The 25,428-nt window shown below is 37.3% G+C and overlaps 4 protein-coding genes and 1 long non-coding RNA gene across 5 annotated transcripts in view; 1 reads left to right on the top strand and 4 right to left on the bottom strand.

The window, feature by feature from the left end:
- LOC139123475 (uncharacterized) overlaps positions 1–25,428 on the top strand; it is a 1,125,851-nt gene that overhangs the window by 489,456 nt on the left and 610,967 nt on the right. The gene's annotated exons all lie outside the window — the stretch shown is intronic.
- LOC139123483 (filensin-like) overlaps positions 1–25,428 on the bottom strand; it is a 333,102-nt gene that overhangs the window by 144,878 nt on the left and 162,796 nt on the right. The window lies entirely within an intron of this gene.
- LOC139124320 (colorectal mutant cancer protein-like) overlaps positions 1–25,428 on the bottom strand; it is a 508,515-nt gene that overhangs the window by 481,147 nt on the left and 1,940 nt on the right. The window contains exon 3 of the mRNA XM_070690459.1: positions 5,869–5,895. Within this exon, the coding sequence (XP_070546560.1) occupies positions 5,869–5,895 (27 nt within the window). The remainder of the gene's footprint in view (positions 1–5,868; positions 5,896–25,428) is intronic.
- On the bottom strand, positions 7,681–25,281 carry LOC139123477 (uncharacterized). The gene is made up of 2 exons (XM_070689633.1): positions 24,664–25,281; positions 7,681–10,570 (listed from the first exon to the last, which is right to left on the bottom strand). Exons 1-2 carry the CDS (start codon positions 25,016–25,018, stop codon positions 10,026–10,028), a joined length of 900 nt encoding a protein of 299 aa, XP_070545734.1. The 5' UTR covers positions 25,019–25,281; the 3' UTR covers positions 7,681–10,025.
- On the bottom strand, positions 18,417–20,058 carry LOC139123934 (uncharacterized). Its single transcript, XR_011549799.1, has 2 exons — positions 19,752–20,058; positions 18,417–18,698 (listed from the first exon to the last, which is right to left on the bottom strand). It is a non-coding gene; the product is annotated as an uncharacterized lncRNA (long non-coding RNA).

Here is a 25,428-nt window from a genome sequence, read left to right as displayed (position 1 = left end):
TACCTTTAGTTTATATGTAGAAAAATGGATAAAATATTGTAATATTGAATTTAATTCCAACCTCAACATCCATGGCAAGCATTTTATACACCAAAATTAAATAAAATTGCATATTGTATTGTTTTGTGAATAAATGAAAATGGAGATCGTTGTGGTCGGAATTTCTTGTAGCGTCCGTGACACACTCATATCTTAAGGACAACAGGAGTTATAAAAGATCTGATGTCACAGGCCTAAGTGTCAATAGGTGCCTACCTTAAATAAACAAATTATATAATTACTGTCCCTTGCATTCACTATTAATATTCCTAAAATATGGAAATGTAGCATCCGTGACGGTGTAGCGTCCGTGACAGTGTTTACTACATAGTCATAATTAATAACTATTTAAAACATTTTAAAGCAGTTAATCCACTGAAACATATAAATACTAGTGTGTATTGTGTGTACATACATGGAGTTGGGTTACAAAATGTCTTCAAGGCATAAAATTGTAAATTTGCACAAAATTGATTTTTAAAAAGTAATAAAACACTCAAAAAGTTATGTTGAGCCTCAACTGTAACACTTAGATTGGTGTTTTTTAAGAATGCAGTAATTATATTGAATATGTTATTAGAATTCTAGTGAAAAGAACAATGAATTCTGTGCTGTATATGCATTTATTATTGTGTATTCCATTTCAATTCATTATGTCACGGATGCTACAATAAAATGCAAACATTGTTTTTCAGATTATAAGCCAATCTAAATGTGAAATAACCACCACATTTTATTGTTTTGTTATCACATTTTGAATTTTAAAAAATCAAGGGGGTAAGAAATGACATTTGTGTTAACTCTGTCTCCACCACTTTCACATATTTAGAAGGCAGAGAGTAAGAACGTAAAGTTGACCTCATCCTCATCCTCATCCTCAGGTGACCTTTCTAGCTGACGCTAAAATGACGCTACTCAGCGTGAGCTTCAGCGTCGTATCCGAAGATTGCGGAGGTTACGCTCCCCGGTGATGGATAAATGATAAAATTCGCCCATAACTTAAGAAAATAAAAACTCCATTCTTTCTCAACTTTCTTTTGAATCCTAAAACTGGTTAGCAGGTAAATCATTAGAATATCTCATATGGACTAGTTTTTTGGAAATGTTTGTAATTTTCAGTCCATGGATCAGCGGATGTGTTTGTTGGTATCCTCTCAACTCTTGCGTTAAGATTTTCCAAAAATTGGTGCAAAAAAGGTATACATGGTCCGAAATGTGTTAAAATCGCCACCATGAGAGGTGATATGAAAGCCCTAATTATTCAAAGGACATATCAAACAATTAACTTGTATAACTATGACTTGAGGCCTGAAAAGTCAATGTATTAAACATAAAACCTTTGAACTTTAAGGAAATTAAGGGCTAAGAATGTTGCGTTATAACTACAACGTGAGAAACGGATATTGAGAGGAGAGGTAACTAAATATTATGAAATGCAAATCCCACTGTGTTTTAATTAACATTTACAGTGATATGAAACCTGGAGAACATTTTTAAAGTCGTTTTTACACTTATCATTCCATCAGACGTATTCGGGAATAATCGGATCTGACGCCGGTGGAGCTGACGCTGTAGCGTCATCCTCATCCTCATTTTCGCGTGTCCCCTGAGGCTGAGGATGAGGATGAGTATGACGCCAACTTTACGCTTGTCAGAGAATACAGATACATAATAGAACAATGGTCAAAGGTTTGTCAGACTAAATCTCTGATCTCCAGCCTCACCTAGGTGTGTGTGCGCCCCATCCTGACAGGTGTTAGAACAGCTGCAAGCCATTTGGATTTCTGGGGTGGTGTGTCAGATACATTGTAGCAAATTTTATTGTGTGACCACAGGTCAAAGTTTAACAACCTGTTGCTCTAGCCTGATCTTGGTGTCTTGTTTTATCTTGGTTTTACACTTTAAGGCACAAGCAATGTTAACTTCTGTGTTTTTTGACATATTGAAAGTTTATTACTGGTATAGACATTTTTCACATACTCCAACTGATTTTTGCAGTAGTTGCTATAGCTTTCTTGTTCAATTTAAAGAAATTGTCAATGTTTTGACACAATTTTCACCATTTAAATGTTTGATAGAGAAAGGTTTTGGAGAAAAGAGAAAGAAAAAACCAGATTGTTAATTGCTCTTTATATTTCAAATTGACCTTAACTTTCAAGTTTGATTTTGGTAGCGTCCGTGACAAAATTACATGTCATACTAAATAGAAAATATTTTAGAAAGAAGTTCATTTTGATTACACTGAATGGTATTAATATTGTTGCTATAGCATGGTTAATTCATGACAATAAAACTTTTAAGTACAGCATACCAGCGGAAGGACATAGAGAAGTTGAAAGTCCTATTAAAAAATATGATCAATATTGTTGTATTTCTCACTAAACTTGAGGTTGTGTTTATTCATGGAAAAATTAAGTAAATCATACAAAGTATAGCTTATTTTAATGTCAATATGCATCTTTTATATTGTAATAACATAAGAAAGCATTAACAAATCATTGTTTAAAACTTTTATTGTGACATTTGTGTTTCATGTACAACATTTCTGTAGCGTCGGTGACACTGCGTCGACTATATAAAACAATGTGCACTGTGGTAAAACTAATGACGTTTGCTTCACCAAATTTAGGAAGATATGCCCCATACCATAACCTTTCAACATATTATTTAACTGGACAGTTATCTTGAACTTGAAATTTTGACCTAAGTGACACACTCTAGCGCACCCTGATTGTGACTGACCCATATACACGTTGAAATATAGTTGCGTCTTCCATGGATTAAACGTAACTAATTATCACGAAATATTTCCATATAGTTTTCTAAACACATCGAAATTGAAAATCGGGGTTCGAAGTTTCAAAATATCAATATTTAGCCCCTTATCTCATTCAAAATAGGATGTCCGATTACTGCGATAGCAGTTCGACTACACCCACATTCAACATGGGGGTAAAAATTTGGCAACTTTGACCCCCTAAATGCCACTTCTGTCGGTGTTAACAGTTTGAGGATAAACACAATAAAGTTTTGAAAGGTATGATAATAAGATTTTGCTGTGCTTGTCATTTATGAAACGGCTTTGGGCGAAATTCACTACCCTGTCCGAAAACTGTCACACTGAGTGTTTTTGCAGTTGTAATCGGAGGCGATCGAATCTATACTTTCTAGTGCGGGAATAACGGAAGTACAGTAGTCCAGAATAGTGCATTTTGTTTTTCTTCGCACTACCACTCGTACTGGACTCAAATATTCCTTCGAAAGCACCATTTTGAGCGACGACAACACAGTGTACATCAGCAAAGAACACTTGCTGTATCGACTCCAATGATTTGTCAATGAACGCAAAACTTCCTTTTGGCAACCAATCACAAGTGCTGTTTGAAATGGGTAACTATGCAACAGCTTTTTTCTAGCGTAATTATAGCGCTCTCTACGGCGACACAAAGAGTGGTTCTGTACTGAAAACCTGCCGAATGTTACCGATGAATTTAGATCGTGTAAATGTATCACGTACGCGCCATTTGAATTATTGGCGCGACTTTTTTGCCCAATTGATTTTTCTGAATGCGATTTTTCTGATTTTTGAGCGTAAATATCACGTTATCGCGCCCCAAAGTGATCCCTGTGTACATGTGGGTTTGTTTATACCCAGTGTTCTCCACGGTGCCTTTTAAGTGGGCGGTGCTCCCACTTTAATTTCACGGCCGCCCAGATAAAATCTAGGCTGTCCATTTTAATTTTCGGCCGCCCACGCTTTTGAAACCCACCGTCAGCCTTTGTTCTGGGGTGGCGGGTTTGGTTTACAGCAATGTTTTTATGTCGTGCTTTTGTTTGTTTCTGTATTTAATTTCAATAAAGTGTTAATTTAAATAAACGGCGACCTGCGGCCGCCCGCCTCGAACGACTATCCAAGCAACATTACGATAACCTGTGGTATATGCTGCCGATCAACAGCGTAGCATAGCTTACTTAGGGAACTGTCTGTCACCGCACCGGCATTCGTTGGCTACACGTAAGAGCAACTCAACTTTCCAAGATCAAACGGTCAGTATCTTGTAAAAACAGCAACATAGCCATGAAAATTGTTATAGTCAGCGGTTAAAACTCTTAACAGATGCAGCGTTAATTGCTTTAAACAAATGAAAATGCATGTGAAGAGAATCAAAGCCGAGACCGCGTGCGTGACTGAAAATACTGTAAACAATGGCGGATATGACATCAGAGTGGGACTCTTCTATTTTGGTGCCGGTGTGCGCAGGGTCACAGAACCCTGATAAACGTATTGAAAAAACGTAGTATTTTCCTAGCGATGCTGTCACGGGAACTTCGATGTCTCATTGTTTTACATCTTTTAATAGTTTCTTTGATCTGAGCAGTTTTACCAACTGTAACGGTATATTTTACTCTCCTAACCTTTCTTTATTTGAGTTAAACAAGGGTAGGAGTTTAACTGTAGTGTATAGTGTGTTATCAGCAATATTTGGTCAAAATATGTAAATATTATGCAAATGATTATGTAAATATACTGCAAATGATTCTGCAAATTAGCCACCCACTTAATTTTTTTATTTGTGGAGAACACTGATACCGATATCTTGTGATCTCTTTGGCATACTGAGTCTTCAAACACAACAAGCATCCTTTTTCCGGAGTAGAACCATTTCTGGGAGTACAACTGATTTTCAACTGTCTTCAGCTTGTGAAAACAAAAATTAAGATCAACATAAAAATGCTAGGCAGCCAGTAACTACCTGTTGCTAGTACATAATGCTATCTCTGTTGTGCTACTATTTCACAAATATGATGTATCTTAAGACATCCCCTCTCACACTCATTCCCACATTCCTGAATGTTTATACCGAGGGAGACACAGACATTCATTTCATTCTATTTCTATTTTTTATGATAATTGTGAGGAGAACCAGGTAATGTGACAGGGAACCCGGGTAAAATTTACCGGCCTGAATAAAAACACTGCAGGGATTTCTTCACTATATTTTGGTGTTTTTGATGTCGTCTTTAGTTTCTTGTTCCAGTAACTTCTACTCCCCAAGGCATGTTGAGATACAGAGTATTTAGTTTGTTAACTCGGTCTGTACATGTGACTGGATGTATTGGTATCGTCGACAAGTGAATTTTAGTCCGTTCTAAGATACCAATGTAAAAGCAATAAAATGGAAGCGCACTTAATGTACATGACAAGCAGGACAAGCTGTGTTGACATGCTGAAATTGTTAGTGTTTCCGGTCCTACTAAGTACTACTGCTCGTCCACTGCCCGCCTGGAAAATGACCTTCCAGTGCCACACTGTAATCAGTCGAACACAATGGTCAATGTCATAATACGATCATCGTATCTACTCATTCGAAACCAACGTTTTGGGATCTGGGACTACTATTCTGTAAATGCTTTATTAGAGTAGTGGTCTTTAGTACTAAGATATCGGCTGGTTACAGTCATTGGAAGGTTAATTTTCTGACGGACAGTCGACGGCAGTAATAAGTTGGACCCCGTTTTGACAGTCCATGTAGCCGACAATGAGATGCAAATGATATGCGGTCAAGTTCTCCTCAACTAAATTTCAGCTGGTTCTTCACTTTCTACTATTTTTATAGTATTTTTTACAAAGGCACAGACTTATTCTACCTGCAACTTAAAACTGATAGTGATTTTGTAGCTCATTCTTTACTATTTTTCATAGTTTTTGGTAGCCGGTAACAGACACTTCGTGTTCGTGTCGGCTACATGGACGATCTGCCCGGTTTGCTGGACCACAACCGAACAAAACGTCGGGCAGCACGAACGTCGTACTGCAGCAATACTCACAATTTCACTGTGGAAAAAAACCCACTTCTAACGAGTCAACATCAATTCCCATGAGCAACTCAGTGTTAGTCTTCCACTGCTACCGTCAATAAACACTGATGATGGCGAGTATATCGATGTACCTGCTGCAGCGTGGGTAAACGAGGAGGCCGCCATCTTGTCATGTCTTGTTTACATCCGAGGTCTTCCGAATGACTTCGGTTGTTCGATTCGGAAATATCATGAATATCCCGTGCACCGTGCTTTGAAGCGCCAAGGTCTGATTAAACACTTATCAGTGTCCTTCAAATCACGATATATCCCTGTAAATCGTCGGATACATTTGTGTTTTCCTGTCATGTACATTTCATTCATTAGGGCAGTCGTAAAATTCATTTCACCATTTCATTAACACTATTTATGATACTAAGATTATGGTTCTCCAATTTGTACAACTCTTTTCATGACTAAAAAATTCTTAATTTTTATCAGTTATATAAGTACGACGGCCCTTTTCTGATCAACACACATAGATAATATACTAACATACCGGAAGTGATCGCCGTGATTGATTTGTGAAACTTTCTGTGAAACAAAAGTAGTTATCACTATTTGACTGTTGAGGGCGCCCTGATACACTCGCTGCCAAATCATTAGGCGCGGCGAATTCCATGTTCATACAGTTCTTTTCATCAAGTGACTGTTGCTCACAACTCAAAACAGTAGGTTTTTTGTAAGTGGAAATTTAGGGAAAGAAACTTTCCCTGTGTGAAGTGTTTTAAAGTAAAATACTTTCCGTTTGTCAGATTTCTCTGGTGTAAAAATGTAAAGGCGTTATATCCGGGGTCGGAGACTTGTTTTGAGGGAGAAAGTTGCCCTGATTTTCTTGAAGACAGTTTTCTGATGTAATCTTTGCCAGGATGACTAAAGTAACAAATCTGACCACAAATTATAAAAACATGCGTGAACCACACTACAAATTTACTATCAAATCACCACCCCCCCCTTCCCCTTTAAACTGAGGACCGTCGCAACAAATAGAAGTGGACGTGGCAAGGTCTAGTCGAATTACACTGCAAGTCTTTGCTACCAATCAGAAAATTGCAAATGTTGATACTTTGTTCGTTTAAATCTGTCAATCAACGCCTCCAATGCATTAGAATGTAAAGAGATTATAATTATATATGATAGGAACAGTACAATTTCTTTATCAAATGAAGATTCTGTCTGATTCTTTGACAAGTTGCTTTTAAATGAACAGCAAAGGTTATGTCCACAAACATTGCTGCAAACTTCGAACCCAGGTTTGCGCCCCGTTTGTTTCACTTTGCGCCATGATCGGCGGATTTGATTTGCCAGATTTCTATACTGTGCTGATGATCATTAATTACTAGCATGTCAGTATCTCAGTATCAAAATACTCTGTTTGATATAGTTTTGATAAAATCTTACAATTCAAATTTTATCACCATTCAAATAATATCACGTCCACCTGTAGTCACAGTTACACTACAGGAGGCCCGTTCACATCAAAACATTGACTGTGTATTAACATGGACTGATCGGTGTCGCTGATTTTAACTCAGCTTTCATCTTTGAAAAGAAAAGAATAGAACTCCATGCATTATACTGCGTGATCCCAGGCTATCAGCCATTCATCATCCGATGTGTTTCTGCAAGAATGTGACAAGATTTCAAATTGCATCGTGAGCGGCGGAAAAACGGACTCGACCTGAGATGACCCCTGTCCATGACCATGGGGAACATACAGCGTTAAAATTACAAGAGTAAGAATGTTTCGCCATTTCAATAAAACATTCCGAAGTTTGAAAATTAACAATGAAAACATTTTTATTTCAGACCATTTAAAATAGACAGGGGTACATACACGTGTACAAATTGACATCTGAACTTACTGAAAATAAACCACTATTGAGTTACATACATTATCTTGTAGGATTATAAAATATTTCCAATCAAACACAAAAGAAATATTGCCGCTACTACTACATATCTGTAGAATTGGTTGAATACATTCAAACTACACTGCAAAGTTTATAAAATATATACTTCTCTCTAGTGTTCAAAATACAATTGAAATGTACAAAATTTAAGTTCAAATTGTTCTGGCTGATAAATGAATCTACAGCACAGTCATTCTATGATATAATTTTAAAACGGTACAGCGCATTGAAAACAAACTTGAAATGTTTTTGTAACTTACCGAAAAACTGTCTGAAAAAATCTGAAGAAACACTATTCATTATATAAATAAAATACATATCTTTGAAATTCTTTATTTATTGAAATAGCAGTGATGTTTTTCCAAACAAAATATTTATGTAGGAGAGTACAAAGTATTGAACTTTCGTATCAAAACTTGATGCTACAGTCAGTATAGATAAAAGTACAATATCATCACATGGCTGTTGTAGATATCAAAATCACGAGGTGACGCTCACCTATTCATGTGCATATTGGTAAAAGTTGGGTTGAAACCTATAATGTAAAGCTTTGTTATCGTGAACTTCACGATAAATAATTGTAGCCCTGGTGTAGCTCTGCATGGCAGGGCTGGGTGTTACCGGCGTTATACGGCCGTATAACGCCGTCGGTACCATGAGGAGCTAGCCCTGGTGGAGATAGGCCGTGCGGCTTGGGCTTCTGTCGTGCGGCTCGCGCTATGGACAGAAGTCAAAGCCGCACGGCCTTGCTCCACCAGGGCTACAATTATTGCAGCAAGATCTACGCTGTTGTCATCATTTCATGTTTGTTTACATCTTACACGCGTCTGGGATGTAAGCGTCCTTAGTTACTGCTCTAACTTTGATACAATGTTTCACGGACGTCGACACAATTAATAGTTATTTCATACGGCAATAACCACTTTTCTTAGAAAGGGTAGTACTGGGTTAAAGCTCTTCGTAAAGATCACGATTGAACTGTCTAGACATTATTTACAATACAAACAGACAAACAACACATTGTTGTAGAAAGAAAGCACTGTGAATATTTCAAAACAACCGTATAAAGGTCTGTACAAGTTTACAACCTAGAAATGCCCTTGCTCCACTCCTCTCTCGACATAGTGAGATCGACCTGGATACAACGCCCTCAACGGCTCCTTGAACTTAGAATGGCGTTGATCGCTAAGGTTGAAGTCGTTGTTTATAAACCATAAATCGGAGTAATCTTCCTCCATCGGATGGAAATATCGACAGATTTCAACAAAATTAACATCATCAGATATGCAGGTATTTTATCTCATCTTATTTTGCACACACAATTGATATTCCGCCCGATATTTATGGCGATGTGATGGAAGGTGTATCTGTTCTGTTGCCTGAAGACATCCCTTTGTACAAGTTGACCAAAATTTCGGCGAAAATTTCACAAAATGTGAAAGAATGTTTCATCGGCATACAAAAGAAGTGAGCGACTGCATCTCTAAGATTGTCCGGTCCAAAATTTCAATTTCAAAATGAAAAATAACGCCAATATTTAAATATAAACAAACATTTTTGACCAATGTTGTCATTGGGGTATGCCGTGTACAACGGCAGTCAAATACCTCCATGACAAAATTGGTCAAAATTGTTGATGATAAATCCACAAAACATCTCCGTTTTGGATTTCTAACATCCCTGAGATGAATCGACTGACAAAAATCACAATTTTTGTCCACAACCATATTTCTAAATTTGTAAAAATAACCTTGCAATCAACTTGTTGCCATGACATCCTTGTCAACAATGCAGTCAAGTCAATGCAATGCGTTCAAACTTCAACGCTCACAAAATTATTCCTTTCAAAAAATTCCTCCAAATTCTGACATTTTGATGTCATGTAGACATACACTTCATGTTGGTGTATTTTATCTACTTGGAAAATACTTTGATTTGGTCTCTGCCATACTCTACAACACCAATTTTATCACCCATGACTGCAATGTACTCAGGGTAACTCACATTACCTTCCAACAGATCACAGATCCACTTTCCATCACATCGATATTTTAGGATTCTATCAAAGTAGTCACAAACATAAAATAACAACATACATTATCATCTTCATCCACAGCAATGTATCCCAGAATGCTCCCTAGTAGCTGACTTTGTCCGAATTGATGTAAAAAATTCAGGTCGCTGTCAAAACACTTGATGCATCCATTGCCACTGTCATAAACCATGATGACATTGTTGCTGTTTACAACACAGACACCGGCCAGAGAATTGTCCTTGGCCACTAATTTGACCATGGACTTCTTTAAGATGTTCTCCACCTTGAGTGTACTTGACCAGTCTATCATCTCTGTCCTCAGGTCCAAAGATGTCCGCAGAGGTCAAACTCAAAGTGACCAAAACAAAGTCATCCATCAGAGCTATGTCCCAGACTACTTTGATGTTTTCAGGTAGAGTAATTATTTTGATAATTTTACCGTTTTCATCACAAACAACAATTTGTTTATTTTCATCATCAAGTATGAAATAGTGGTTGAAACGTGAGATGGCTACACTCATTGGCCGGAATGGCTTTGCAAACTGACCATCAAAGCTTCCTATGACTTTGTCACAGGTATAATCTTTGTTCAATATCTGTACAATATTGTTACCAGTGTCACACACCACAAGTTTATCACGGTGGAAGGCTAAACCTCTTGGACTCTTGAACTTTTGTCCTTGGTCTTTATGTTGACCACTGACCAATGTCATTGACCAGTCACCTGAAAGGTCAAAGGTCAAATTTGTAGAAATTAGTGTGTACATTGTTACACAGCTTACTTTTTATTCTGCTGTAAAAAGAAACATAATTAGTTCTTATATAGTTTTCACTGCCCCAGAATATTTTGAAAACTCACATAATTCTTTTAGGTACAGTGTAATATTATTTTTGCAAATTCTCACAATTATTGGTCATTTTACAAATTTACCATGGCAACATTTTCAGCAGAAATAGGCAAAATAAGTACATTGTGTATTTTGTACAAGTGTATTTTGTCATGAATTTTAGCTTATCATGCTAAATTCAAAATTCTTTGCATTGAGTACATTTCATTATTTTCAAAGATGTTACTATCGTGAACCAAAAATGAATTCATTCACTAATTACTGTAACCATGGCAACATTTTTTATGACAATGGCTAAAAACATATATTTTTCTGTAACTTTTGTATTTTATGAAGTAGATTGAAAATTTTTTCGCAAAAGTTTACAGACTGACATAAGCTTGTTTATTATGCATCAATACATAAGTAAAGTTATGCATAACAAGTAACCATGGCAACGTAAATGTTAATAATTTGCTTTTCTTCATAATTATCTGTTGTTGAATTACCCTGAAAATTTTTTCACAAAAGTTTAAAGGCTTATACACACTTGCTTATTTTCTATCAATGCATTACTATATTTGAGCGTTATTAATCACCATGGCAACAGATTTTATTCTATTTCCTCAAAATTATCTTTTCCCAGTAATACATGTATGTTGTGCAATTTAAATAAAAATTCTCCAGGAAATATTCACACATCGGAGTTCACTTTTCAATGATTCTCAATAAATGGAGACTCATAGAATGAATGGCTGGTCTCCATGGCAAAGTTTTATTATTATTGTTTAAAAATTCTTATTTTGTCAACTATGTTTGAATTTATAGATAATTATAATAATTGTAAAATTCAAAATGATAACTTAATGAATTAATACAATCATTGAATGTCTGATTGTATCCATAGCAACAGTTTGATGATTGTAACCAAAAAATTGTCATTTTCTTTTCATAACTTTTGATGTTTCACAAGTCATTTGTGAGTTTGAAGTCGATTTCTTGGAATTTTCTTGTCATTTGCACCATAACTGTATATAATACAGCTTTACTAGTAGACATTAGTAATGTTTCCAAAGTTTGGCGTGAGAGTTTTAGAGATATTTTAAATATATAGTCTAGTGGTCAGTAACTGTTTCTTCTGAATGTCTATTGGTGATTTTCAATATAAGATGTAAACCATTTTTTAAGTTATTTGACATAAACACTATTATCATATATACCCATGCCAATATCTCTCCATCCTGGTGGATTTTACTGTAAAATATCATCTGAGCCTTATTTTATGATAAACATTGCGATATGTATTTAAATGTCATCAGTTTTAGAGTGTCGATGAGTTACATTTTCAAAACAAAATAAAATGGTTGCCACTCTCTGCCTACGTGTATTAATCCACTTTGTAAAGATATTAGAAATCATGGCATTTGTTTCTATGTAAGTATTTTGCAGATTAATATAGATTCACATCATATGGAAATGTTAAACTATTCCTAGATTTGGCAGTATAGATTTCTAAATTTTAACATGTTGTTTTCTTTTATTCTACCAGCAATAATTGGATGAAATGGTGAAAGTTTACAAGATGTCAAAGAGTGATCACTGCAGTACATGCAATGAGGTCAAAGTTCAGAGGTGAGAGTTTGACAAACACTTTCCTAGTTTGGTCACTTGTCCTAGTAATAAGTGTTTATATTCAACACAGATTCCAACGGGAAGATGGACAGTCATTGAGTGTTGATATATGCTTCAACACAGGGTTTATAGCAGAGTAAATTGTACCGGTAGCAGCTTGTGTTTTGAAGTGTAACACAACACATGATGCAAACATGACAATTCCCTCACATTCAACTCTGGACCTGTCTCTGTTAAATTCACAGATAACATCATCAATTAAATGTTTAGATTACGAGATTTTACAATTTTTGTATTTTATTCTACCAGCAATAATTGAATGAAATGGTGAGGATTTAAAAGATGTCAAAGAATGATCTCTGCAGTACATGCAGTGAGGTCAAAGTTCAGAGGTGAGAGTTGACAAACACTATCCCAGTTCAGTCACTTGTCCTTTAATAATACCGTAGTAGCAGTGTTTGCATTAAACACAGGGTTCAGTGTGAACCACATGGGGTAGTGATTGAGTGTTAGTATGCTTCAACACATTGTTTACAGCAAAGTAAATTGTAGCAGCTTGTGTTTTGAAGTGTAACAGAACACATGATACAAACATGGCAATGCCCTTAGATTCAACTCTGGACCTATCTCTGTTAAATTCACAGACCCTCATCATCAATTTGGTTTTTTTTTTATCATGGTGGTAAATGCTCCATAATTCCAGCATTCCTATCGTTAACTTAAAAATTGCTGTGAAGTCACCTCACAGTAAAATGTCTCCCTCTCTCAAGAAAGCTACTCTGTTTTGTTTTCAAACCTGTAGTGAAAGGGAAATTGAATCACATGCTATTGCTGAAAAATTAAGTGATATGTCATGAAATTTTGATAAACCATGAAATAGTCCATTTATTTTATGAAATGTGCACTCTGACCTCAGGTCTGTCCCAGAATGCATCAATTCCAATAAAATGGGTTTGTACAAAATTCTGCCTACAGCTGATTACTGTTCATAACAAAGACAGGATTACTTGATTAACAAGGCAGATACAGTATGTATGAAATTCAACACATGGTAGTATCAATTAGGCTGTGTTTCCATGCATGTGATCAGAATTGATAAATGTAATAAATATCCTTTCCTCCAATCAGTGTGTTCATTACAGCTGTAGTAGAAGGACTCAAAGTGACTTCTTTCTTGTAAGTTTGTTACACCTTGACAAAATGATAGTGTCCAGTTTAAAACATCCTTTGTCAGTGTCAGTGGTCTACTGGTAACCATGGTGTTCTGACAAATGTAAACAACTGATGCATACAATCAGCTCTGAATGGTGTAACAAATCTACAAAACAGAAGACACTTTAACACCTTCAATGAAAGCTGCAATGTGCACTCTGCTCACAGATCTATCCATAAGTCCATCAATTCTGATAAAATGGAGTACCAGGTACTATGACACTATAATGTTTCTTTACATTTTTCCTGTCAGACAATGTTGATACAGAATGCCACAGTGAACTTAGTCTGCATGCCTTCCAATGATGATAATCCCGTGTTGTTCTGTGATGTTAAAAGTTCAGAGGTGAGTACATCAAAATTACAGTGTACTAGTATACACATATTGACTGGCCATGAGGGCAACAGCATACGTCTGTACCCCGAGGGACTGTGAGTCACCCCCAAAAACAGACTGTTTCCCGAGGGCCGTAGGCCCGAGGGGTTAAAGACGTATGCTGTTGCCCTCATGGCCAGTCAATATGTGTTTGTAACACACCTCATCCGTAGTCATACATAAGAACGTACCATACACAAAAGTTGTCACATGTAAGCTTATGATAAGCTTATAATATGTTGGAGTGGTTCAGCAAGAAAAAGTTTTTCCCGATAGGGTCGCAATACTTCTGCAAAACGTTCAATGCACCTTTGATTATCGTCTTCGTTCGTTTCGAGTCCTTGTTTGAAACCAGAGCATTCAGTTCTTCTTCAGAAAGTAGGATAAACGGAGAAATTTCTCGACTATCGTTTCGCTCGGCCGCAGACGACATCTTTGTTTACATTCCAGTTCGCGCATGCGCAAATGTTTTTTTGACGTCAGCGGGCATCATTTTTCGGAACTGATGCCTGGCAGGCAACAGTTCCGACAAATGATGCCTGATGACGTCGTTTACGTGGATCAGCACAAAAAGAACGCATCCCACGTGACTATCAATTGGCGAATTAGAACACAGACTGCGGATGAGGTGTGTTACAATCAACACATTACTGTTCCTGGCATGTATGCAGGCATGACATGACATCAATGATTTTAAGGTGAACTGTAGTCAACAATCTGAGTCAATTCATGTCAATACCATAGTTTATATGTTTGACTTTGTGGAACGAGGGAGTACTTGTAGCTTCTGTGTCAGTTCAACTGTACACGTCATTGTTTTTGATGTACTAAACACAGAAGTAGAAAAACTCCTGATATCAGTATCTCAAATAGATATAAATAAATCCATAGATCTTTTCTGTATTGAATAGTCATAGTACTTTTGTGAGAAATTTTACAAGGAGTTTGATTACAGTTCAATAATCAGTCCCAGTCATTTCTGAAATTGGTGACGCTACACCATGATATTATTTCAATGATCAGCCAATCACCAACCGGATTACATCATCAATAAGATTGCAGTCACTGCAGGTTTGCAAGCATTGTATTAATCACTATCAGTTACTTTCAGCTTTCTTGTAGGCCGTAAAATCCAAAACTTTGCACTTCTTTCATGATGAACATGATCCTATGTTCTCCAAGAACACTTTGTCAAACAATAAGACCATCAAGCAAAGCAGCAACCAAGATATTTGCGATTCATTTCAATTACCCCTTTCCTGATTTCCTTCATCTCTCACATGGAGAATTTTTCATAGCTGCCATCTCCGATGCAAGTGGGGTTTTCTGAACGACCTGTGTAGGTACGTGATTTATATTTCACTGGACTTCAGGCAAGAGGCCGGGCATCAAAGCAATATATGGGATTTGGTTGTCCAAGCCGGACTAAAAATGAGACACGATTTTGAAAATATGTGTTGACAGAGTGGCCGCTGTTCGAGATTATGACAGATTAACTCTGCGATTAATTGTTTTGTTCACAAATTACATCCATATTTCCATGAATGTGCAAGGCCAAGTGTTTTGGCATAACCTCTCTTTCACGACTGACAATATTTTTGACACGGATCTATGATAATACACGAGAAAGTTATGTGGATAGTGCAGCGGAGGAGTTTATAGCAAGATGGAGTTCAGCACACTATGGCCTACGTTACCATGGACACATGTGGAAGTTGCCAGAAAATACATTCTGGAGCTTTTTCTGTCAATTTTTACTGATTGTGTGCCAGCCGCTGATTGGCTAATGATACGAAAAAAAATTATGGTGTAGCATCATCAATTTGGAAATGACCCGGACTGACAATGTTTCTATTCTTTTGTAGATTTGACAAATGGCTGATACAACGGTGAAAGTTTCCAGGACTTAAACAGATGATTTCCTGATTACCTCATTGTGTCAAAGCTTTGGTGATTGAATCAAAACACATTGTTTTTAAAGTAAGTAGATTTTCCCATCATGCAACAGCCATTATCTTACAGACAGCACCATAGACCTTCAACTGAATGATGTCCCAGGCCTATCTTCATGCAACTGTTATGACCTTTGCAAATACGATGTCCCAGGCCTATCTTCATGCAAATGTTATGACCTTTGCAAATACGATGATACAGGCCTATCCACAATAATATAATTACTCAGTATATGTACACATCATAGCAGAAGGTGACCCTGGCCTATCCACAACTACGCATACATGCAATGGAAGATGACCCAGGTCAATCTACAAACACATACATGCACACAGTATGGAAGATGACTCAGGCCTATCTAGAATACTACATGTATACATTATGGAAGACGACCCAGGCCTATGATCAATACAAATAGTCTGTACCTGTAATTGTATTCTGGATAGGCCTGGGTCATCTTCCATAGTGTGTACATGTATTTGTATTGAGAATAGGCCTGGGTCACCTTCATAGCGTGTAGATGTATTTGTGGATAGGCCGGGGTCACCTTCTGCCATGATGTGTAAATGTACTGAGTATTGAGGATAGGCCTGGGTCATCTTATTTACATAGGTCATAACATTTGCATGAAGATAGGCCCGGGACATCATCCAGTTGGAGGTTTACCGCAGTACTACATCTAAGGGAGTGATTTGTATGTCTTAGAAGAAGATAATGTGAGGTACAAAATGAATCTATGACAGCAAACAGGGAGTCCATTATGTGGAACAAGTCTCTAACCCCCCGTGAACGCATGGTTGTTGGATGCAATTTTAGATATCTTGAAATAGTTGGAGGCGGCATTTCCAGACATCTGGAACTGGTTGTAGGATTTTAAGTTTATTAGCATTCTGCAACCAAGATTCATTTATGTGTGGGTCTCTGCCAACAACTTCAAACCAACACAACAACTGAATTAAGGTGCAGTGTAGGTTACTGCAGTGTAATAGCCAGAACTAGAGTTCAATTTGAGCAAAGTGGACCTAGTCCGTGCTGAGATGCAAATCTAGGAGCTTTTAATGGTCCCAGCATGGACTTTGAAATGGACCAAGGATGCAACATTTGCAATCAGTAATGTAGTGACACAGCCCCTAAACTGAATTGTCAGTTTTCTACTTCACTGATCTGTGTTGCTGATTAAACTTCAAAAATAACTAATTAACTGCTATATTTGAAGTTGATAAACAATGTCCTTTTCTTATGCGACAAATCTATGAATTTTGCATTAACAGAAGGCACCACTAGAAATGACTCAAATTTGTTGGCATATGCCTGTGGCAAAGTGTTGGTCAGTTTAAATGAATAGACACAAACTGGTGTGATTGGGAACTATCATTGTAGTATAGGTATTATCAGGCAGTGTTTTGTATTTTGCCAGTGTGACCACATACCTGGACCCTGGGATCACCCAACCTCAAGAAATATATAGCCTCTGGTACCGAAAGAATTTTCTGTAATTATGTAAACTTATTATGTATGCCACGTAAAAAATATGCAACACAAATTTGCTAACAGGTTTTTGATCGACTCTGTGCCAGTCATCACCGATATAGGCATATTTGTGGCACTTATACCGGTATGTTTGTAGTACAAAACATTGCATACTTTATGTGGTATGTCTGCCATAGGGATTATGTGAGCGTGTAGGTTTCAGTGTTTTCATTGCCAACTCAAGTTTATACCATTGTTAGGTGATAATTTGTAGCAGGAAAAAGAAATGCTTTAAAGAATTCTGTTTGTCACTGAATTCTGTGAAGTGTACAAAACTCTACAGGTACAAGGTAATTATTCTTGAGCTTGGTAAATTTAAAAACTGTACATTTTATGATTTGTGCATCAGTAAATATCCATAAAAAATCACAAAGCAAGGTTTTTGAATTTGGACTCTACTTTTGTAGGTTTTGGTAGCATTTGAAGCTGTTATTATGTACAGTAAGTTAAACCTTACGAAAAAATATGGTTCTGGCACATAGTTGTGCATGCTAACCCACAATAGTTGTGGATACCAAGCTGCAACTGTTTGTGGCTTATAAGCAGGTTATTCATATTTTATCATGCAAAGATCTGTTCTGGCACAGTTTTGCGGCATACAGGCCGCTGTGATTGCAGACGATATGCCGCAAAAAAATGGGACGGGGCTTTTAGCGGCATATAAGCCGCTGTGATTGCAGATAATATGCCACAAAAAATGGTGGGGTAAAAGGTTTCATGGTAAAATGCTGCTATGCATGCTTCCTGCGCTACCCCCCCCCAACCATACCTGCATTTGTACCTACCTGTTTTATACTAGCCAGGAGATTACCATACACTTCACATCTTCATTTGTTTTAAGGGACAGTAGCTGTAACTTATGATGTTGCTCTTTTAACTTTTGTGCGTTGAGGTAACTTTTCACTTTACTCACTTGGCAAAATAGGCAAAAATCAAGACACATAACAGTATAAAAATACTGCATAAAAATTAAGTTACAGCTACTGCCTTTTAAACCACCTACTCACACATGCAAACAAAAAAAACACTTACCACCTATCTTCACGATAATACCCCATTGTTTATTTTGATATGTAAAACAATGATGTTGGTACACTAGGCTGGACCACTAAGAAATTAAAATAAAATCAAAATTCAATAATCTAATGAGGTTCATGTGAAAAACATAACAGAACACGTCTAAAAGTCTGCATTTGATTTTTCACATTATCCAAAGTTGTTTTCGATGCCATCCTAATGTTTACGATCTTGTTCTGAAACTTCAGATTGAATGTTCCTGTTGATCCATTGGTCTGTTCAGCTTCATGGCCTTTGCCCATACACTGAGAATAAAATGATAAATAACAGACAAGGATATTATTACATGTGCAAAGTGAAATTGCTTGTATTTTGTCGACTACCCTTATAATATATATTAATACAAAAATTCACGGAAAAGAGCATTCATGTGCTTGAAAGAAATTATAATAATTAATATTAAATAATTTACCCAATGGCCAATGATACAAACTCATGACATATCTATACATTATGTTATTGTGATTACCAAATCATTGCCTCATTTTCACTATTTACTTGTGACACACCACTCAAAACCAGCGGTGATTGAGTTTCAGCACATCTCAAACAGAAGAATTGTTTTAAAACAAAAAGTATCCCTTTATAATAGCGCAGTGCACGGTTACAGGTTTGTTACTAAATATACCGTAGCTATACGCAATATCGGACACGCAGCTTGAAATGCGGACAAATTTTATCAATGTTGCATACATTGCTGTTTTTGCAGCTTGTACTCTGAGTCGTGGATATGCCTATCGGTATTCATTGTTACACTAGCAGTTAGCCCACTAAGTTGTATTTTCGTCGTTCTTGCATTCGTAATTTTCAAAAGCGTAATCTAAAAATGCGGACGATGCTGTGTGTTGGCCGCTACAGCTAACATACAGCATCGTACGCAAGGCTAGCGAGAGTTGCCGACATCGACGGTTATTTACGAGAAGTGAATAAAAGACTGGCATTTTTGGAAGCGATCGAGTAGCTGAGGTAGGCAGGGATACGACTTGGGCCCAAGAACGCTGAATTTCGGCAGTAATTTGGCTTTTTACATCAAGTCCAAAATGGATTTGAAGTCACCGACCCTACCTACGCTACGGGTCTTTGCAGGGGCGATTAACTGTAGCGGAACACGCAGCATCGTACGCGTAGGGCTACCAACCTCCATGATTAACTACCGGTATATTATTTTTGCCAATACCGTACGTTCATTTGGCATACTTGAACAGGGTTCGCCAAGAAAACATCAATATAGCACGACCAAAGACAGTTGAAAACTGCGAAAATTATAGAGACAACTCGTGGTATTGAAAATTACTTACCGAATTTTTAAACGATCTGTAGCTCTTCGATCAAACTATGGGTGTGTCCGTGACCGTTGTTCTTCGGGACGATATCTCGGTCTCAGAATCGGTCATCCAAGGGCCATCAACGCATCGCAAACGCTGTTTGTTGGTTTAAATTCATAGCTAACCTTTACGTACCCTGAATGATAATGTCCTACGGTAATTTTACGCTAAACTGTACAAAAATCAGAGCGAAAAAACGGCGACGATATACTCCTCGCTCAAAAGTCCTAACGGCCTACCAGAGCATATCAGATTTAATTTGCCGCTCAGGATTTGACCCATGACCTTTTGGCAATCTGACCAATCATAAAGAAATGTCACATGATCTACAACAATCTGACCAATCATAAAGAAGTCTTCACATGATATATGACATCATCAGGCGTGATTCTAGAGTTCCGGTTCAAAGTCTCTGTTCTGACCCACGCATTGTTTCAGCAAGCAGCTTGATCCAAATCTCGCGAGCTTGCGTTTGAAAACCAAAACGACACAAATACATGGGAATAACCTTTCTAGATCAACACAAAACTCTACAAAACGGCTCCGACATAGCAGTCTCGTGACTTACAAACTTTGCCCGACGATGACTTTCATCGCGCACGTCCGTATTTTGAAGCCCAGCGTGATCACTATGAAACTATGCGTACATTATTATACGCTGGGAAAGCTTTACCGTACGTACCTCCATGCCGTACGTACGCTTTCAAGACCTACTCCGTACTTGCAGTTCATTTAAAACCCGCGTGTGGAAAGGGCGTAAGAAAACACAAAAGAACAAGATATACGTTATTTTTGAGTTGCAGTTCTTTGAAAGACTAGTCTTTTCAAGGGAGATATGCACGTGTAAAGTTCATTAGGCCTATACGTCGATATTAGCCCTGCGTACGATGCTGTGTGTTCCGATCCGCTACAGCCAATCGCCCCGCTCACCACAATTAGCTGTAGCGGAACACACAGCATCGTACGCAGGGCTAACGTCGATATATGGTTCGCCAGAGTTAATATTTTGCAAAGCCTTTTTTTCTGTAGAAACAGTTACGCTGTCAGTGAGAACCAATCATTTGCAAAACGTACATAAAAGTCAGTGATTGATTTATTGCACCGATCAAAGTCAAATGGTAGTTTTTCACACAATTTGTTGAAAATCAAAGGTTTCCTGCTGTGCCAGCTGTAGTGTCACTGTCAATGGATATCTCATCTAAGATCAAGTGGAGTGTCAACTCAATGTTGTGGCTTATAGTGAGCAATATCTTGCTCAAACTGTGTTTATTTAAATATTTTAGCATATCTGCCACAAAGATTTGACTGATTGTCTTTGTGTGCCTGTTAAGTGCCTCTAGTGGCACATATCGGCACATAATGAAAAATAAGTTCTGGCAGCCTTTTTGTGTGTAGCTTATAAGCCGCAAGACAGTGGGACATATGCCACAAAAAAAAATTTTCGTAAGGGAAACCTTGACGGATGACTGTTAACTTAAAGTTGGTTGAAAATAAAATAAAAAACAGTGACTCCTTTAGATTGTGAAATGAAATGAGCATCTGAAGAATCTTATACAAGGTGCAAGATGTTTATCAGCAGCCATTTTACTAGCAATGGTGGGCCCTATGAGATCTGGAAAATTTTGTCAGGTTTCAAGGAGCAGATGCACATTATTTTATACACTCAATACATTTTACAAGTTCAGTCAGATGCAGAAGTTTTCATAAAATCAGATCACAACTGTCTCTGACAACTGTTCAACTGCTGGTGACCACTGATGTCTCAAAAATGTAAACTGATAAATGCAATCAGCTCTCTGTATTGTTGAACATACCTACAACAAATGATTCACTTACTATACCTTTCACTAAAGCTGCAATGTGCACTCTGATCTCAGATCTGTCCAAGAATGCATCAATTTCAATAAAATAGGTCAAATCAGTACTACTCTACAAACTGACTTTTACATTTTTACCCTGTCAGAATTTTTCTCCTACCATATGCTTTATCAAAAACAAAAAGTACTTTCTTCATAATTTGCTGTTCCTAGCATGAATACAGGCATGGCATGACATCAATGACCTTAATGTGAACTGTAGTCGACAATCTGAGTCGATTAAGTCATGCCTATGCTATAGTGTATGTCTTTGCCTTTGTGGAATCTGTAAGTATTTTGTGGATTTGATTTAAATTGTATAATAGTTTGTGATAGACTGAAATTCTTTTAACAAAATAACCTTAAATCGATGTAAAATCAATATGTTTTTATCTCATTGAATAACTTCAGATTTTATGAGTTATTTTGTATTTCTGTTTCAGGGACAGGGTTGATACAATGGTGAAAGAGTCCAGAACTTCAAAGGAGGATTTCCTTGGTACCAGATCATGTCAAAGCTTTGCTGAGTGAATCAAACATACTTTGTGTTTACGGTAAGTAGATTTTCCCATAATGCAACCGCCGTGGTATTAGAGAGTGCCTTGTAGGTCTTATAAGAAGATAATGTAAGGTACAACCTCAAAAGCAATAAACGACAGCAAACTGAAAGTCCATTATCTGGGATGGGTCAAAGATTGCATTTTTAAAAGTGATCAACAAGCTCAGGGTGCAATTCAGAATCTGAAACATGTTGCTTGGTGCAATTGTAGATATGTGGAACTGGCTTCATGGTGCAATTCTAGATATCTGAAACTGCAAACCATGGTTGCAGGGTGCAATTCTAGATATCTGGCACTGGTTGCAGGGTGCAATTCTAGATATCTGGAACTGGTTGCAGGGTGCAATTCTAGATATCCACTGGTTACAGGGTGCAATTGTAGATATCTAGAACTGGTTGCAGGGTGCATTTCTAGATATCCACTGGTTACAGGATCCAATTGTAGATATCTGGCACTGGTTGCATGGTGCAATTCTAGATATTTAGAACTGGTTGCAGGGTGCAAGTCTAGATATCTGGAACTGGTTGCAGGGTGCAATTCTAGATATCTAGAACTGGTTGTAGGGTGCAATTCTAGATATCTGGCACTGGTTGCAGGGTGCAATTCTAGATATCTGGAACTGGTTGCTGGGTATGTGCAATTCTAGATATCTGGAACTGGTTGCAGGGTGCAATTCTAGATATCCACTTGTTGCAGGGTGCAATTCTAGATATCTAGAACTGGTTGCAGGGTGCAATTCTAGATATCTTACTGGTTGCAGGGTGCAATTCTAGATATCTTACTGGTTGCAGGGCGCAATTCTAGATATCTAGAACTGCTCTAAGCATCACTCTAGATATCTGTATTTGTATCCGGCCACATACTGTTGAATAAGATATAATTCCCTATTTTTTTTCTGCTTTCAGTGAAAGAAAATATGAGTGATGTAATGACCATATAACCATAAGTCGAAGATGAGTGGTGACACGGTTATTACATCACAAGTATTTTCCGAGCTGAATGGAGAAAAATATCACATGCACAAGCCAAGAATTCATTGTTTTTTGTAAAGGAAAAGGAGTTTTCCTTAACAATTCTATGCATTTAAACTTCTGAACTACTTCTTGAGACTGTTATAATTACGCTGTGGTCGAGTTGTCAATCGTTACTTGTAGTAGGTCACGTGAGCAAAGAACATGGCCCTTACGTCTGTGTACAGAGCAAATGCCAGATGGCCTCACACAACATGCACCTTCTGCAAAGTCATACCAGATTTTAAAAATAGAGAATGAAAATCAACTGAATCTCGGCGTGAACACTGTGTAACATCGCACCGACTGAACCATGGTTGCAGTGCTTATGGAAGGCACGGTAATGTGACCAGCTTCAAGTTTGTTGATTCCAAACATTATTTAATATGTAATTCCTTAGGAATAGACTAGTGTTATACTTTTACGCTTCCATAGTTTGGATTATCATTATCGTAGTCTATGAAAATATTGATTTCAACCCGTGACTTTTTGAGGCTCAGCCTGCGGTGTGGATGAGAGCACTCCCCTTCTTGCAGTACTCAGTATGTCGAAAGTTCAAGTGGTGGTGAGGTCATCTGTGGTACTTTCATTGGGGGGGGTGTCAATACGGATATGACTCCCCCGAACGACCAGAGAATAAATCCCGGTATTTTATGTTCAAAGACTACAAACTTGGCTTGTGCATGTTATAAGTGTTTGTTTACACTGATGACTTAATGACATAATATTTGAGGAATTACTTATTCTTATAAATCAGAGAACAAATTGCCTGATGTAACAAAACTGATTTTATGTCACTTTTACCCACTGCTAGGCTGTAAATCTAAAGATAAGTTAGAATGAGGTCAAGGTTCAAGGGATATATAAATACCCATGGCAAATAAAGCAGGATTACTGTAAAAGCATTCAATTTTGGCAAGGATTGAATGTCACTATTTTAATGGAGACATTTTCATAGGGATAGAAATCCACTGTTTTGTCAGTAAAACAATAGAATGTATTGCTATTGAGTGTGTTTACTGGGATGTAGTTTAGTTGATAACATATATTAGCAAAAATCGTGAAGTTAATATCAAGTTGAATTATTATTGGTTCACAGCAAATGTTTAATATTACCAAAAAAACCCTAAATTTGAGTATACATCATTAAAATTATTGTAGATTGAAATGATATTCAACAATGCCAACATTTTCAGATTTCCAAAACTATTTAGGATGTTCTTTGATTATTTGATGAAAAATGAAAGTAAAGTCATTTGGAAACTTAATTTATTGCTGCAATGATAGGTGTTTGCCATTTCAAAGTTTAGTCATGCCAAATTTCACCAAGTGTTGACCAACGCCAACCAAACAGAAGACACTCATTGAAACTGGGCATTGAGTCAATCAATTACTTCAGCAAATGATTCATTCAAAGATACCCAAATTAATCTATGGTACAAAGTCAAAGACACTGTACCTTTGTCTCCTGCTTTCTTTAGGTTGGATAGTTCCAATTTATATTCTAATTCTCCCACTTCATCCTCCAATTCTGTCACTTTATCCTGAAGTTCCTTGATCAGCTTCTGGTTCTCTTTGAATTCAGACTGTAATTTCTCTCTCTCCACACTGTTCCCAATACGTTGACTGACCAATGACTGCTCAGTACTCTCTAACTTCTGTGTCAGTTCCTTACATCTCTCTTCCAAGGTACCCTTCTCTTCCTTTGCCTCCTTCAGTTGAGATTCTAGAGTTTCCATCTCATATTTAGATTGGATATCATCTAAGGCTGACAGCAACAAAAATGTACAAATATCCAAATAAACGTTTAGCATTTCATGGCATCAGTATTTAATTTGATAGAAATTCAGTGACTAATTTATACTATGTCATTGGATCAAACAGTGGATGTCCTGGGTGAGAAGGAGAATGGTAAAAGATCACAATTGCATTGTGGGATATGTACAGTATGTGATGATTCAGATGCCAATGACGATATACTCTTTAGAAGACAATTATGAACACTGATCAGAATGTACATTTTATGTGATTTTGGACTTGAATATCTGGTGTTCTCTGACAGATATACACAAACCTAAATGTCAGTTACTTACACTCTCCTTGTTCAGTCTGAGAACTACTATCAACTCTTTCTGTGACCATTGTGTCAGATGTCTGATCAGTGACTGTGTCTTCCTCCTGAAATGTTAATGTCAAAGCTAGGATATGTATGATTGAAGTCTCA

Source organism: Ptychodera flava, assembly GCF_041260155.1.
Source record: "Ptychodera flava strain L36383 chromosome 23 unlocalized genomic scaffold, AS_Pfla_20210202 Scaffold_23__1_contigs__length_28996876_pilon, whole genome shotgun sequence".
In the NCBI taxonomy this organism is placed as follows: domain Eukaryota; kingdom Metazoa; phylum Hemichordata; class Enteropneusta; family Ptychoderidae; genus Ptychodera; species Ptychodera flava.
This window is presented reverse-complemented; position numbering and strand designations above follow the sequence as displayed.

Bases quoted from the DNA above. Each gene is read 5' to 3' on its own strand.
- LOC139123477 (XM_070689633.1), bottom strand. From the start codon at position 25,018: ATGCTAAACGTTTATTTGGATATTTGTACATTTTTGTTGCTGTCAGCC. The intron at 10,571-24,663 runs GTACAGTGTCTT...TTGACCTTTCAG, and splicing joins AAAGAAAGCAGGAGACAAAG to GTGACTGGTCAATGACATTG.